The following is a 13,697-nucleotide window of genomic DNA, read 5'->3' as shown; positions in this document are numbered from 1 at the left end:
TGGATGGCAGGTCTGCAGAGGCAGTGTGACACACCAGCTGGGCTTACTAGGTTTGCTTTGCTCCATTTTCACTTGGCCATTCTCTGTTTCATATCTGGAGATGGTGAAGTGTTCTTACTTGGTAGTTTGGAGCATTTGGGACTTAGAGGTGCAGAGCAGGCATCAAACAAGCTTGGTTTGATTCCCTAGGTAAAGGAGTCATTTTTTTGTAGCCCCTTGCACTAAAACTCTAAAACCAGCAATATGGAAATAGTTAATATGAAGCAGAGTCTTTCAAGTCATCAACTAGCTTTAACATGGCTGATTTATTTTTTAGGGGAAAAAAACAGTTTATTAATAGCAGATGTGCATGTTTCTAGTGTTAAGAAAGCTGGGACTCAAATGAGAATTCCCATTTCCTTTCGAGTTTCAAAAATTTGCCTGTTCATTGGAGGTAACTTTATCTTTCAGTTTGAGGGGGTCAGAACCCATGCTGCCTGCTCTTTTCCTTTAGCTTCAAAAATGTATTTATGGACTCTCGGTGAACTCTCTGACCTCATCGCCAGAGCTACATATGTGGTTTTTACTTCGAGAGAAATGGCAGTTAAACGCCTTCTTTTCTGATTGTGGCTATGGATTATAAAACAAAGCCCATCCGTTAGGGTTTTTTAAATTACTTTATTGAATTACAGACCTGTCGCAACTTGAGCAAATAGCAATTTTTAAAAATTTGATGGTTTCTTGTGGGATTTCTGTTACTGTGTATGATCATTATATGTGTGTTGCCTTTTTTCTCTCTCAAAGATGGCCATCTGTTGCATTTATCCTTTTCTAAAAGGGAATCTGACACTCACTAGAAAGTTTACTGTACTTGAAACACAGTTGGGGTTAGCATACCCCAAATTTATTCCATCTGTTTTGGGTTTAGAAGTCCATGTTGTTTTTGGTTTAATTTTGAATACTCCTTTTTTCCTCTTAGCGTGTTTTGGTGATTAAATATTCTTGAGCAACCCTAGAAAAACAATTTGCTAGTAGTCATAAAGGAAACAAAGCCAATTTAGTGTAAACAATCCCAAGCATGGTAATCAATGAAACCAAGTCTGTATCTCTAATTATATAGATAGAAGTAGCACAGTGCTGGGGCAGAGGGAGGTAAGACACATCCCTGTGGCTGTTCTCATAGCGGAGGTGCAAAGTCATTCTGTGCTCTTGAAAATGCATGCATTGGATATTGATATTCCCTGATGCTTGGATCTGGCAACGCCTTTACATAAATACACAAACTTGAGCACCTAGAGTTTTTCATGACTGTGCCTCTTGTATTGTAACTGGTCTCCTGAGGAAGAGGATGGGAGTAAAAATTGGAAAATCTGGACTGCTGTCAGCTGGGATGGGATGGGAAAGTGGATGGTAAATGGTCTCACTGTCAGAAAATACTGGCATGGAATATTTGTAGCTAGTATTAACATTGACCTGTAGGCATGTAGGGATGTTTTCAGCAAATTTAAGGAGGGGTGAAAAATCAGCTCTGATCTATGAAGGAGCTCGTGGGTTGGTATTCCATTCAGGTTAATACTGGTGATATTAAATCTCTTTTTTGTTGTTGTTGTTTTGTTTTATTTTATTCTTTTAAACACCTTTTTAAATAAAATTTGATGTTTAAGCTGATATGGCAGTGCAGTATTTTTACTCATTTTAAGCTTTTCCTTCTCTCCCAGTGCTTTCATGCTGTGAAGAGCAAAGTGGAAGAGTGCTATTTTTTTTTGTGTACTACTTACACTTTGTCCACTTTTATGATTCCCTGAAGCCCTAATAATACTTCAATAAGTACTTCATATTAAATCATGCAGAAGAGAAGATGAGAAGCAGTTACATGCTGCATGCCAAATGAAAACTAATGCTGTGTGGGTGGATATGGCTAAAGTATGTGCTGCAAAACATGTCTGGCTAACATTGTTTTGCCTCTTAGATCCTTTCCACTTGAGCAAAGTGTGTGTGTTTCTTCCTGCTTTCTTTCCTTCTCCTGCCCACAAACTCTTGGCCAACTTGGTTACAAGTAGGAGTGGTACAGCATAAGTGCAGTCAGGCAAAAATACTCGTCTTCCACAGTTTCAGGGGCTCTGCATTGTACTGCTTGGTTTTAGAAGAAATGCAGTAGTTAAATGTTGATGTGTGGATCAAAAGGATGGGTGAGAATTCGAGGAGGTGGAGCACAGGTTTTCTGAAAAGAAAAATGGGTTTATTAACTGCAAGCGTGTTACATGCTGGGCGTTAGGCATGTTTATGTAACAGTAAATTTTATACAGTTTCCATACCACCACACCCCCCTTTGCTTAGAAAGGAGTAATTGTAAAGGACAGAAATGCAACAGATACAAAAATACAAAAGAGTACGTAGTGATCTTCTGTGTAGGCTCAGTTGCCTTTTTTTTTTTCTTTTAATAAATAAGTGAATGTGCTCTGTTTTGTTTGTATGGAAGGAACTTTTATGAACCGTTATTGGGAGGAAAATGTATACAAATGAAAGGGAAACTTGGCAGAGTGATTATAACATCTTCAAGCTTGGGAGTCTTGAAAACACAGCATTTAATCTGTGCTTTAAGAAACCTATTTACAAGAACACCAGCACCGGTTTCTGCTCTTCTGTGTTCCATTTACCGAGTGGCAGAAGGTTATTTATTGAGATACCCTTCAGCTGACGTTTGCTGTGATTTCTGAAACAAGGCATCTGATAAAAATCAAAAGATGTATGATTCAATAATGGTAAAGTTATGTTTGGTGAATAAGCAGTCAAACTAACTTCTTACAGAGGTTTAATAGGAGATTGTTTGGATTCCTGTGGAGAGCTTACAGATGGTTGCTAGTTTTATTTGGAATTTTTTAATAAGCAGACTACTTTTTTTTTTCTTTAATGAAGTAGAAAAATCTGTTGTGATGAGGATGCTTGATGGCTAGTAGGCTTGCTTCTCTTACATATGTGCTGAGGACCCTTAAGCAGTAAGCCAGGGTCCTTGAGGGATACTCAGATTGCAAGTTGAAAACCATTGTCGTAGATAATTAATTTCTTCCTTATGTTTCCTGCTTCAACAAGAAAATAATGTGGTAATTCTGTAGCACTGCTATCCCAAGATTTAGAGACAAAGCCAACTGGTATAATTCTGCATCTGCATTTTGATAATACCACTTACTTAAAGTCTTGAAACCAGGTTAAGGGCATCATCGGAAGTGTCCCTGCCCATGTGCAGCACAGCTATAGCTGTGGCTAGAGAAGAATTCTGTAGATGAATCCTGATTCTGGGTGGCTTACTTCAAAGTGTTAGCAACTAGCCTGTTAGACTGAAGTATGCTTTAGAAAGTTTATCTTCTGCTTTATGGAAATGTGTTGAAAGTGGTGATTAATAGCGGTGGTTACATATGTGTTCGTACGGTATAAACTACAGGAGTTCTTGGCATCAGAGCCAACGTATCTTAATGGTCACATGCCATTTGTGTTTTATTAGAATAGAGAAAAGTCTTGACAAACAGCCTGTTAGATCACAATTTTGGATTGCAAGGAAAAGATGCCCCTTTTGGAGCAGCTTGAACAGCAAAGGAAAAATTAAAAGCCGTAACTTTATATTCACATTATATGTCTCTTTCCCCATCTCAGTTCAAAACCATAGTTCGTACTTTATAGAAATGGAGCAGGCTCACATACTTGTGTGTAGATCCAGTGCATTTGGGTGTTCACAATGAGATGTATTGCTACGTCAGTGTGACCATATTATTCAACACAATTCAAACTACCTCTGGTCAGACTGGCAATATGTCTATTATGGTAAAGCTGCCAGAAGAAGTGATCTGCACATCTATGTCAAGCTTCCAGAAGGAATACAAGCACTGCATTTAATTCCCAGCTGTAGAAACATTCAGAAAAACATTTATGTCATCTTTATATAAGCCATCTATTCACAAAAGTGGGCATACAGAAAAAAAAACAACCCATATTAGACAACCCAGGAAAGTCTTGTTAATACCCTAGTGGTAGATAAGGTTCATAGAAATGGTATTATGAAAATGTGTCCAGAAAAAAAGTTTGGTTTTAGGAAAAGAGAATTGCTGGTGAGGGAAAGCATTGTGCAGCATGAAAATAGCTGTCTCACAATAGCTAGCCAGTGGATGTTTATCATAAGCATACAGTCCAGTTCAAGTGGCAGGACCCTCGGTGGGAAAGTAGTATTGACTTCATGTGCATATAACTGTGGCCTGAGAAAAGTGTATGCTGTGATTACAGAACTTCAGAGAAATAATGCTGATGCTAGGATTTGAGCAAATGGGCTTTTAAACATCAATGTGCTGTGCCTTCTTAAAAACCAAACAACAGCCAAAACTCTGGGTAGTTTTAAGCAAAAGAAAGATGTTTAGCACTTTCCTGAATTATTCTTCCCCCTTTCCCAAGGTTAGGGGGAATAAATAAATAATGAAAGAAACTGGAGCATTTATAATAAAATATGGTGCTTGAAAAATAATTTACTTATCTCACTGAGGCAATTATTTTTGCACTTCACGTCCATGCTCAAAGCAGTATACATTAAAATATAAACAAGCATATCTTTCCATAAATTTAGATGACATGGAAGGTAAAATCCACCATCAAGTAAGCATCAGCAGTGGTAAGTTTGAATTATAATTGAGGCAAGAGTGACTTTATGAAGCTTGACTGCTGCGAGCATATAAAAGCTGCTTATGTATAGGTAAGCCACATGCAGCATGCACACTGATGGTTGTGGTGTCATTGAAGGCCAGTTTACTTCAAAATAATGTGGTTGTTTCATCCAATCTGATACTCATTATTACATATGTCATTTTGCTTGTTTCTCACCTAGCAGTGTTTCAGCTTTTAAATGCTCCCCTCATTCTTCTTCCAGATTCCCTTTCAGTCTCCAGCAATGACGCCAGTCCTCCTGCTTCAGTAACATCACTTCAGCCCCATATGATCGGTGCACAGAGCTCCCCGGGCCCCAAGCGTCCTGGCAACACTCTGAGAAAATGGCTTACCAGTCCTGTGAGGCGTCTTAGCAGTGGAAAAGCAGATGGGCATGTCAAAAAACTGGCCCACAAGCATAAGAAGAGTAGAGAGGTTCGTAAAAGTGCCGATGCGGGCTCCCAGAAGGACTCTGATGACAGTGCAGCAACCCCACAAGATGAAACTGTTGAAGAGGTGAGTGTTCAGGGCAGCTTCTGGAGACTTGGGTTTATCTTCTTCAAAGGTTTAAATGTTGTCAGGTGACTGTTTTCTCCTCAGTGGACTGTCCAGCACTTGAGTACAGTGGCATGTGCCATGTACTCATTCTTGACGACTGCTGTACCCTGCATAAGGACTGTGCCAGGCAATTTGTGCCCTTCTGCACTGAGCGTTAGTAAAGCTCCGTGGAGAAGGATCTCTAGTTGAAAAAGAGAACTGGGAGAGTAAAAAGTTGTTCTTTGGCTTTGTCGTCTTACCCCACTCAGGAAAGCAGCTTTGCAAGTAAAGGTGCTTTATGTTCTGGGAATTATCAGGTCATTCTGTATTTCCTTTCCTTTTGTTGTTGATGGATCAGGGAAAATACAGGGAGAGCTTCTTAACTGCTTAAAGCTGCTAAGCAGTTGAGCAAGAGTTTAGAGCACAGAAAAATTACTGGCCCTTCAAATCAAAAGGTAGTTACCAATGGTCAGATAATAACATGGCAGTTTTCATTGGAGGGAAGGAAACTGGAAACTATTCCATGTATTGTGATCAAGGACATCTACTGAAGGTTTCTTTTCCTCCCGCAAATGTGCCCATCCTTCTAAGCCTGGGACTCGTGTGAGCAAACCATGTCTCTGGTTAGTTGCAGACAGAGCCAAATTCCCTTCTGTTACAGAACTGTGTTCGAGGCTGAAATGAATGTCATCCTTACTGCTGCCAAGGCCACAGCCACTTGCATGCTGTACAGTTACTCCCTTCTACCAGGCTTGAATCACACTAATGGTTTTGGTAGTTATCATACCAAAACCATTGCAGTCTCAGATGCCCAGTTAATTGTTTAGTACATTTTTTTTTCTTACTCCCTATATATTTTGCTGCAGTCTTGAAACATCAGTGAAGTTACACAGTAAATGTAGGGAAAGAAAATCCTAGACTTGACAGCATGGCAAACTGGGATATGAGGTTTGGGAAGAATTATTGGCCTCTGTCCTTGAATGTCAAGCTGCAGAAAGAGACCCTCTGTGATGCGGTTGTATCATTGTTTTGGAAGTATCCATTATTCTGCAGTTCTGTGAGTAAGGGAAAACCTAAGGCCTTTTTTCCTTTTCTGCCTTACAGTCAGGAAAAAGCATTAACCGTCTATGCTGTCTCCTTGTAAAGATAGTTGAATTGTCCTGCGAGATCAGTTACATTAAACTTTGACTAATTGAAATTATAGTTCCTTGTATAATTGGAAGGACTGTCTTTTAACGCAACTGTAAAAATTATACAAGCAGTCTGCTCTCACTACTTTAAGGCGGAGGGGGCAGAAAGGATAATTGACAAAATACTTCATGTTGTAGTGCGTTTTTTTAGTACCCTTTATAAGTCTTGCCCAAGTTAGAAGAATGTGGCTCTTCACAGAACTGAACAAGGAAAGCATACACCTTCCTGTAGTAAATTTAAGGCTGACTGGCTTGTTCTTAATATCTTAATCCATCTACTTTTATCAAACACTGAAAACTGCCTTTGGCATCTGTTTTTCCCCCCGTGTTGAGAAGTAGCATTGTGTGTGTTAAGATCGTCTTGATTTGTTGGGAGAGGGGTGAATCTACAGAACAGACTTGTGCAAGACAAGCTTGTAATAACGAGCTTTGTGCTGTTGAGGAGGTAACAGAGCTCAAATGTCTTGATTTTATTTACAGAGAGGCCGGAACGAGGGGCTGAGCAGTGGCACTCTCTCCAAGTCATCCTCTTCAGGAATGCAGAGCTGTGGAGAGGAGGAAGGTGAAGAGGGAGCAGATGCTGTACCACTTCCTCCTCCAATGGCAATTCAGCAACACAGTCTTCTCCAGCCCGACTCACAGGATGACAAGGTAGGAGGGAGAAGCAGGGAAGGCTTTGCATGTTGAGATAATCTTTGCACAAATCTTTCTTCTGTTTCCAAATGCCCCTGTAATGTACGTAATACAGCCTTATGGTAGACGGAAGGACTCACTTAGGCTACTTCAGACGTTAAGAGGGTCTCCTGTGGAAAGAGTGTGAATTAAATGCTTCTCTATTTTTCCTGCACAAGCATGGAATTGTTTCTATGAGCACTTTAAATGCGGAAACGAGCTGCTTTGCGTGTGTGCAGGCCTGTTTGCATCTGATTGACTGATGCCATATTTAATGATTAGAATGTCATTGTTTTATAATCATACCTTTGGGTACTGAGGTTAAAATTCTGTGTGCAAATAAAGTTTATCTGGAGAAATTAACAGTCATACATAACTTTTTTAGATCATAGGCTGTTCACCAAATCTTACTGTTTCAGATAACTTCAGTTTAGGAAAAAAAAGTCCTATGTACATACCTTAGCAGAAGGAGCTGTTCATATCAACTGTAAGATTTTCTTTTTCATCTTTGGTTTTCTTAACTTCTTTTTTTGGGTGCCTAAGAAACAGGTGTACTAAGAAGTTAATATCCAAGTAAGGCTAATAATTATTGTGGTTCATCCCCAATTAGCTGGCAAATAAGCCCCACACAGCCACTCACTCACTCTTCTGCCCCAGAGGGATAGGGGAGAGAGAAGAGTAAAAGTGAGAGAGCTGGTGGGTTGAGATAAAGACAGTTTAATAGGTAAAGCAAAAGCCACACACGCAAGCAAAGTAGAACAAGGAATCATTCACTGCTTCTCATTGTCAGTCAGGTGTTCAGCCATCCTCAGGAAAGCAGGGCTCCATCATGCGTAATGGTTACTTGGGAAGACACACGCCATCACAGCGAGTGTCCCCCTTTCTTTTTCTTCCCTCAGCTTTATATGCTGAGCATCACATCATATGGTATAGGATATCCTATTGGCCTGTTGGGGTCAGTTTTCCTGGCTGTGTTGCCTGCCAACTTCTTGTGCACCCCCAGCCTGTTTGTTGGTGCGGTGGGGTGAGGAGCAGAAAAGCCTTGGCTCTGTGTAAGCGCTGCTTAGCAATAACAGAAACATCCCTGTGTTATCAATACTGTTTCCAGGACAAATGCAAACCATAGCCCCATACTAGCTACTATGAAGAGATTTAATACTACCCCAGCAAAACCAGCACATAATCCAGCTGTTTTTTATAAACAGTAGCATGTTACAATTGAGGGTAAATATTTTGCATCACTAATGCAATTCTGGATGCAGGTAGCAACTGTGTGAAGGAGATCTTGCTTGCATTTGATCTGTTTCTCTTAAATGTTATGATACTCGTATGTTGAGATGGTTTATTTCAATTTTCAACCTGGATCAGATGTTTAGGGTACGAATATGAAGCCTGGAAATAGAGGGTTTTAGAGTGTAAACAGTCTGGACTTGTGCAGTGAATGCACACATCACTTCCCATTTTGCTGCTTAAAATTTTGTAGTCTATAACACTGAATACTGTTAGTGAATTCTGTGGCTGGTTACTTGCTGTTCTCAGAGATGCAGATGTTGTTGATAACCTTGGCTGATTTATTTATTTCTGTTCCTTTGTTTCTTTTAAAAGCATTGCCTTTCAGTGGGGATCCCACTCATTCCTGAAGCTATCATTTGTAGGATCAAAATGGCTGTTTCCCATGCTCTATGTGTATTTAATTCCTACATGTTTTTTGAATTGAAAAAGTGTAATATAGGAGTTGGGGAGTTAATATGTTGGGAAATATTCCTGAAACAAAAGAAGCAGAAACAGGCCAGCCTTTAGACCTGAGAGAATATTTTAATCACTAGAAAATGGTAATCTCAGTCTGAGGCTTAGAAATAGAATAAATCATGTTGGTCAAAATATGTTACAGTTCTTGCTGATAAGCTGCCATTTGTGCATGTCCCTTATTAAAGAGAAAATGATATCCAAGTCTTATATAAATTTCTTCAGATAAAAATGGATTTTGCTTATATAGGTCTCTTTACACAGCAGAACAGTTATGTGAAGGAATGCGCTAGTTAGTGTCAGCTCACTTTTGTATTTCTGGTGCAAGGTTCGACCCTTAACAAAGTAAGGGTCTTTGAGTAGCTTTCAATCCCCAGTAAATTGACTTTCACTTCTTAAAAGGTTAACATGCACTCTCTGCAGTAAAAACAGTTTTTAAAGTAGCTTAAACTGCATCTTATCTAAGACTTCTCAGAAGATAAAATTCGGTAAAGTTAATATTACACCACAATTTTTCAAACATATAAATAATGCTGCTTTGTCATACACTGGTTTTATGTAATATCTGTCCTACTGCATGGTGGGAGGCAAAGAAGTCCCCTCATGTGGCATCCTGGGAGGTTGTGAATGCCTCCCTGAAGTCCACACACCAAGACATACCACCGATTTGCAGTACCTAAAGCAAATGCTTTATTGGAACACAGAAGTGAGAAGCCAGAGAAAAGTTTTACCCAGCAGAAGTCAGTTGGCTCTTCTGATGGAGTTACTGGTTAATAAAAAGCTTGCAAACAAATTCCCAGTTGTCTGCCTTCTGGGTGGAGTCATCCTTCACATTCCTGCCGTGCTCCGTGGTTTCTTGGGTTGCTCAGCTCCCCTGGATCCCAAGGAATGTCTTCTCCTTTCTGTGACCTCAGAGGTTTGGCTTCCATCTGTGCCTCACTGCAAACATTTCTCCTCTCAGCGCTCCTGGTCTACACTCCATGTGGGAAACTCTCTGCTTGCTGGGCTTCTCCCTGCCTGCCCAGCCTGCTGTGGATTCCAGCAGCATCTTATACCTGAGTGTGCTCAGTTGCTCTCTCCACCTTTCCTTGTTTTGTGGGTGTATTCTGTTCCCAGAGTACATCATTAGGAAGCTCAGCAGGCGTACTTCATCTAAGCAGCTCCGTCTTTTTTAAACAGTATGTGATATAACCACATGAACTGAAAAGCAACCAGTCCTGAAGTTTTACCAGCAGTCACACCCTATATACTATACTCCCTTAGAGCAGTAACAGAGAGAAGGGAGCTTGACCAGAGTGTGATTCCAACACTTCCAATATTTTGTAAGGCTAAGCTGAGCTCCATATCCAAAGTGAAAACCGGCATACAAGCACAGCTTTGGAAAAGCTGGCCAACAGTCAGATGTCAGGAGCATACAGTTGCCTAAAAGATAGGCTGGCTGTGGGATTGCTCAGGTTTTGGTGTGCATGCAACATCATGTGCTAGGTCATGCTGAGTTGTCTCATACCACTAAGTAACATAACCATTTTCTCCCCTAAGAGCTCATCTGCACAGTACACATTCTTGCCTTCAGTAGAATCATTGCGCACTTCATGGATTTACATTTGATGGCAGTTTACAAGTTGTTTGCATTGATTTTTGGATAAGCAGTATTAAAGTCTCAAGATCAGTTATGCTAATATGAAACTAATTATTTTTGCTTTTTTGTTTTCTCTTTTTGTAAACTGATGCAGCATTATGTTGACTTGTGTTCTGTCTCTGCTTTGGCTTGGTTCCCATATCTTTCCATTTAAAGTTGTCTGTATTTTCTTTGCTTACCCTACCCCTGTTTTCCTTTCCTAATAAGGCGAATATGAGACAAACTATCTAAAACCTGCATATTTTTTTTGTTGTTGTATTGACTTACAGGGAGCCTTGTTACATCCATGCTTGGTTTGAGCAGAACCTCTTGTGTTAAATCATTATACGTGCCATTTCTTTGTCCAGTTTGTTGGAAACATTTGCAGGACAGCTTACCCTGTGCTACATGATGTTCACTGTGCTGTTTGTAATATGAAGTCAGGTTCATATTACACCCTGTTTCCACTTTCCAGTTATTCAGTAATAAATGTAATATGCAAACTCTGTTTGCAAATTACTGAGGCTGAATTTAATGGCCCTTTCCCAGAATCCTTTACTGTGAACACCTTTTACCTTCAGTTGTATCTATAAGCTGGCATTTTATAGCTTGTGAGGCCAGAGATCATCTGTGCTCTACACATACCATTGGGGAAAATGGATGGCACAAGGAATGGTGAGCTCAATTTCCCCTCTGGGCAATATACCCAAGCTCCTTTAGAAAAGTAAATGCCCCTGAGTTACTGGTGTATTTTTTCTTAGCTTAATGATGCTTTCTCCTTTATTTTGAGTCGTCTTGGTTCCTGTTACTGTTCTGCAGTTTTTGTTTTGTTTAACAAGCAATAAAATGTTAACAAACTGTTGTCTGTTGGGTTGGCTCAGGCAATTTTTGTAGCTATTTATCAGGCATTATCATAATGAGCAAGATGAAGGATATTTCCTTGACTTCTGTTGCATGTAGGAACAGGAATTTTTATCCCAGCATTTAACTTTCGGGGGGTTACTTAAAATTTCCAGTGCCAGTTGCCCAAGTTGAAATGAATGATCCTGGTATTACATTACACTGACAGTTACTGTCAGGTACTTTGTCTGACAGACAAGTGAAGGAAATCTCTTAATACTTGAGCAAGTACCAGGCTAACTCAGGGATTCTTCTTCCTTTGTGTCATTGCACAGACATCTTCTCGATTATTGGTGCGGCCAACCAGCTCCGAGACACCCAGTGCAGCAGAACTAGTCAGTGCAATTGAAGAGCTCGTCAAAAGTAAAATGGTGAGGCTGACTGGCAAATGCATGTCTTCAAAGAAGTTGTGTCTTCAAGTCCCTACTTGCTATTCAAAGAAAAGCTACATACATTTGACTTGTAAAACTCGATACCTGTTTCAAAAGTCACTTTCTGGAATTATGTTTTGTGCGCCCTCTTTTGTAAAAGTACTCATTGAATAGGTAAATGGTTTTGTAGAGATGCAAATAGTAATAAATGAGAGAAGAGTAGCAGAAAATATATGCTGTATTAGTAGAAATTCAACACAGTCTTTTGTAAAAGGAAACATTGGTAGTCCATATGTCTTTCAGGCAGCCTAGTAGTGGATATAACTTAATGATCCATGCATACCATCCCTGACGGAGACGTTCTCATTTCACAGTTATAGCCAAGGGTCAGCTTTCCCTGGTTTTTGGGCCAGTCATATCATGATTGGGATTTTACTTTTTGTACAGGCAGAAAAAAGATTACAGCTGAACCCCACCCTGGTGAAGTAACTGTATCTTGCATTAAAGGCTGTATCACATGCAAGGAAAATGTGATACATAATAATAGCTTAACCCAAGATAATGGGCTTGAATTAAACAAGTTGAATAAACGCTTCATAGAAGCTTGCTCATATTATTTCTCCTGTGGCTTCTCCATCTGTTATACAAACAGAAATCCATGGAGTCCATGCAAGGGAAAAAGTGTATCTGGCAGAAGAGACAAGGACTTTCCTAGGATCTGGACTGCCATGAAGCTCAAACACAGCATTGAAAGTGTAGAAACTATTTTCTTCACTAAGTCAGTGTTTTGGTTAGTTAATGTGATAAACAAAATATCTGACAAAGAATGCCACTTCCGTTGTGTTAAAAAATGCAAGATCCAAATAGTCTCCCTTAAAAATGTCCTATTGAAACTAGCTTCCATATGACAGAACTGAAGCATGACAAATATAATTTAATCCCTAGCAATAAACACACATCTGTGTAGCTTCCACTACAGAAGGACATAGATCTTGAACAGGATAGTCTGACTTTTACCCCTTGCTGCGCAGACCAGCTGAACTGCCTTGTTTTCTTGTGAAGGAAAGACTGACATAGCTCAAACGTGCTTCTACAAGATCAGGTTGTCTGTCATGGAAAGCCAAGCTGTTGGCTGGTTTCCTAGAAGCTTGAGACCTCCTTTGCCGAGATACATTACAATAATTGATCTCAAGTAGGTTCCCATACACTGCTGCATGTAAATGTGTCTTGTGAACAAAGGGGAAATAAATCAGTCTGATGTCTGTCTTGAACACCTTCTCAGGCCCTGGAGGACCGTCCGAGCTCCTTGTTGGTAGATCAAGGTGACAGCAGCAGTCCATCCTTCAACCCTTCAGATAACTCCCTTCTCTCCTCTTCATCACCCATAGATGAGATGGAAGAAAGGAAATCCAGCTCCTTAAAAAGACGACAGTAAGACCACATTTTCGCTTCATTTTTCACAACAATGCTTTGAAGAGAGAAAAGAACTATTTAAAAAATATCCATTTTGAGCTAGCAGCAGAAGCTGTTAGTCTTGAAAGCAGTTAAGACTTGTGTTAGGTGTCAAGCATGTAGTTACATTATGCAAACAAACACTTTTTTCTCAAACATTAGTTGCAGTTTCAGTTTCCTGTGATTTTTAATCATACCTGTGACTTCTGTCACATGTCAGTCTCAGCCTTCTTCAGGAAGGATCCTTAAATGTTCAGAGAGCAATTTGGCTTCAAAAAGCTGGTCATTCCCCTTGTTCTGTTCCACCACACCCTTAATTTTTTTATGTGGTAGTAAACTGTTACCATAGTAGAACAAAAACATGCCTGGTTTCAAAATCATTTAAATCTGTGGGTAGAAATAACACTTCATGCACTTAAGATTCTCCAGGCCAGAGACATAATAGCATTTTATTTTAAACAGTACTTAAATGTTTAATTTTAATGACACATGTAAGAAAACATCTGACTTTAGATAAACAGAACCAAGTCTGCTCCAGTTCCAAAGTCA

At 39.8% G+C, this 13,697-nt stretch overlaps 1 protein-coding gene across 2 annotated transcripts in view; it reads left to right on the top strand.

The window, feature by feature from the left end:
* TRIO (trio Rho guanine nucleotide exchange factor) overlaps window positions 1-13,697 on the top strand; it is a 241,931-nt gene that overhangs the window by 205,292 nt on the left and 22,942 nt on the right. For both annotated transcript variants that reach the window (XM_062610805.1, XM_062610806.1), the window contains exons 35-38: window positions 4,886-5,178; window positions 6,870-7,040; window positions 11,601-11,696; window positions 12,979-13,127. In XM_062610805.1, coding sequence (XP_062466789.1) covers window positions 4,886-5,178; window positions 6,870-7,040; window positions 11,601-11,696; window positions 12,979-13,127 — 709 coding nt within the window. The remainder of the gene's footprint in view (window positions 1-4,885; window positions 5,179-6,869; window positions 7,041-11,600; window positions 11,697-12,978; window positions 13,128-13,697) is intronic.

The sequence above is a fragment of the Pezoporus occidentalis genome, unplaced genomic scaffold, assembly GCF_034315485.1.
Source record: "Pezoporus occidentalis ecotype Australia unplaced genomic scaffold, CSIRO_AGI_Poc_V1 ctg15, whole genome shotgun sequence".
NCBI lineage: Eukaryota > Metazoa > Chordata > Aves > Psittaciformes > Psittacidae > Pezoporus > Pezoporus occidentalis.
Note: the sequence above shows the minus strand (reverse complement) of the source record. Positions and strands in the feature narration are given on the sequence as shown.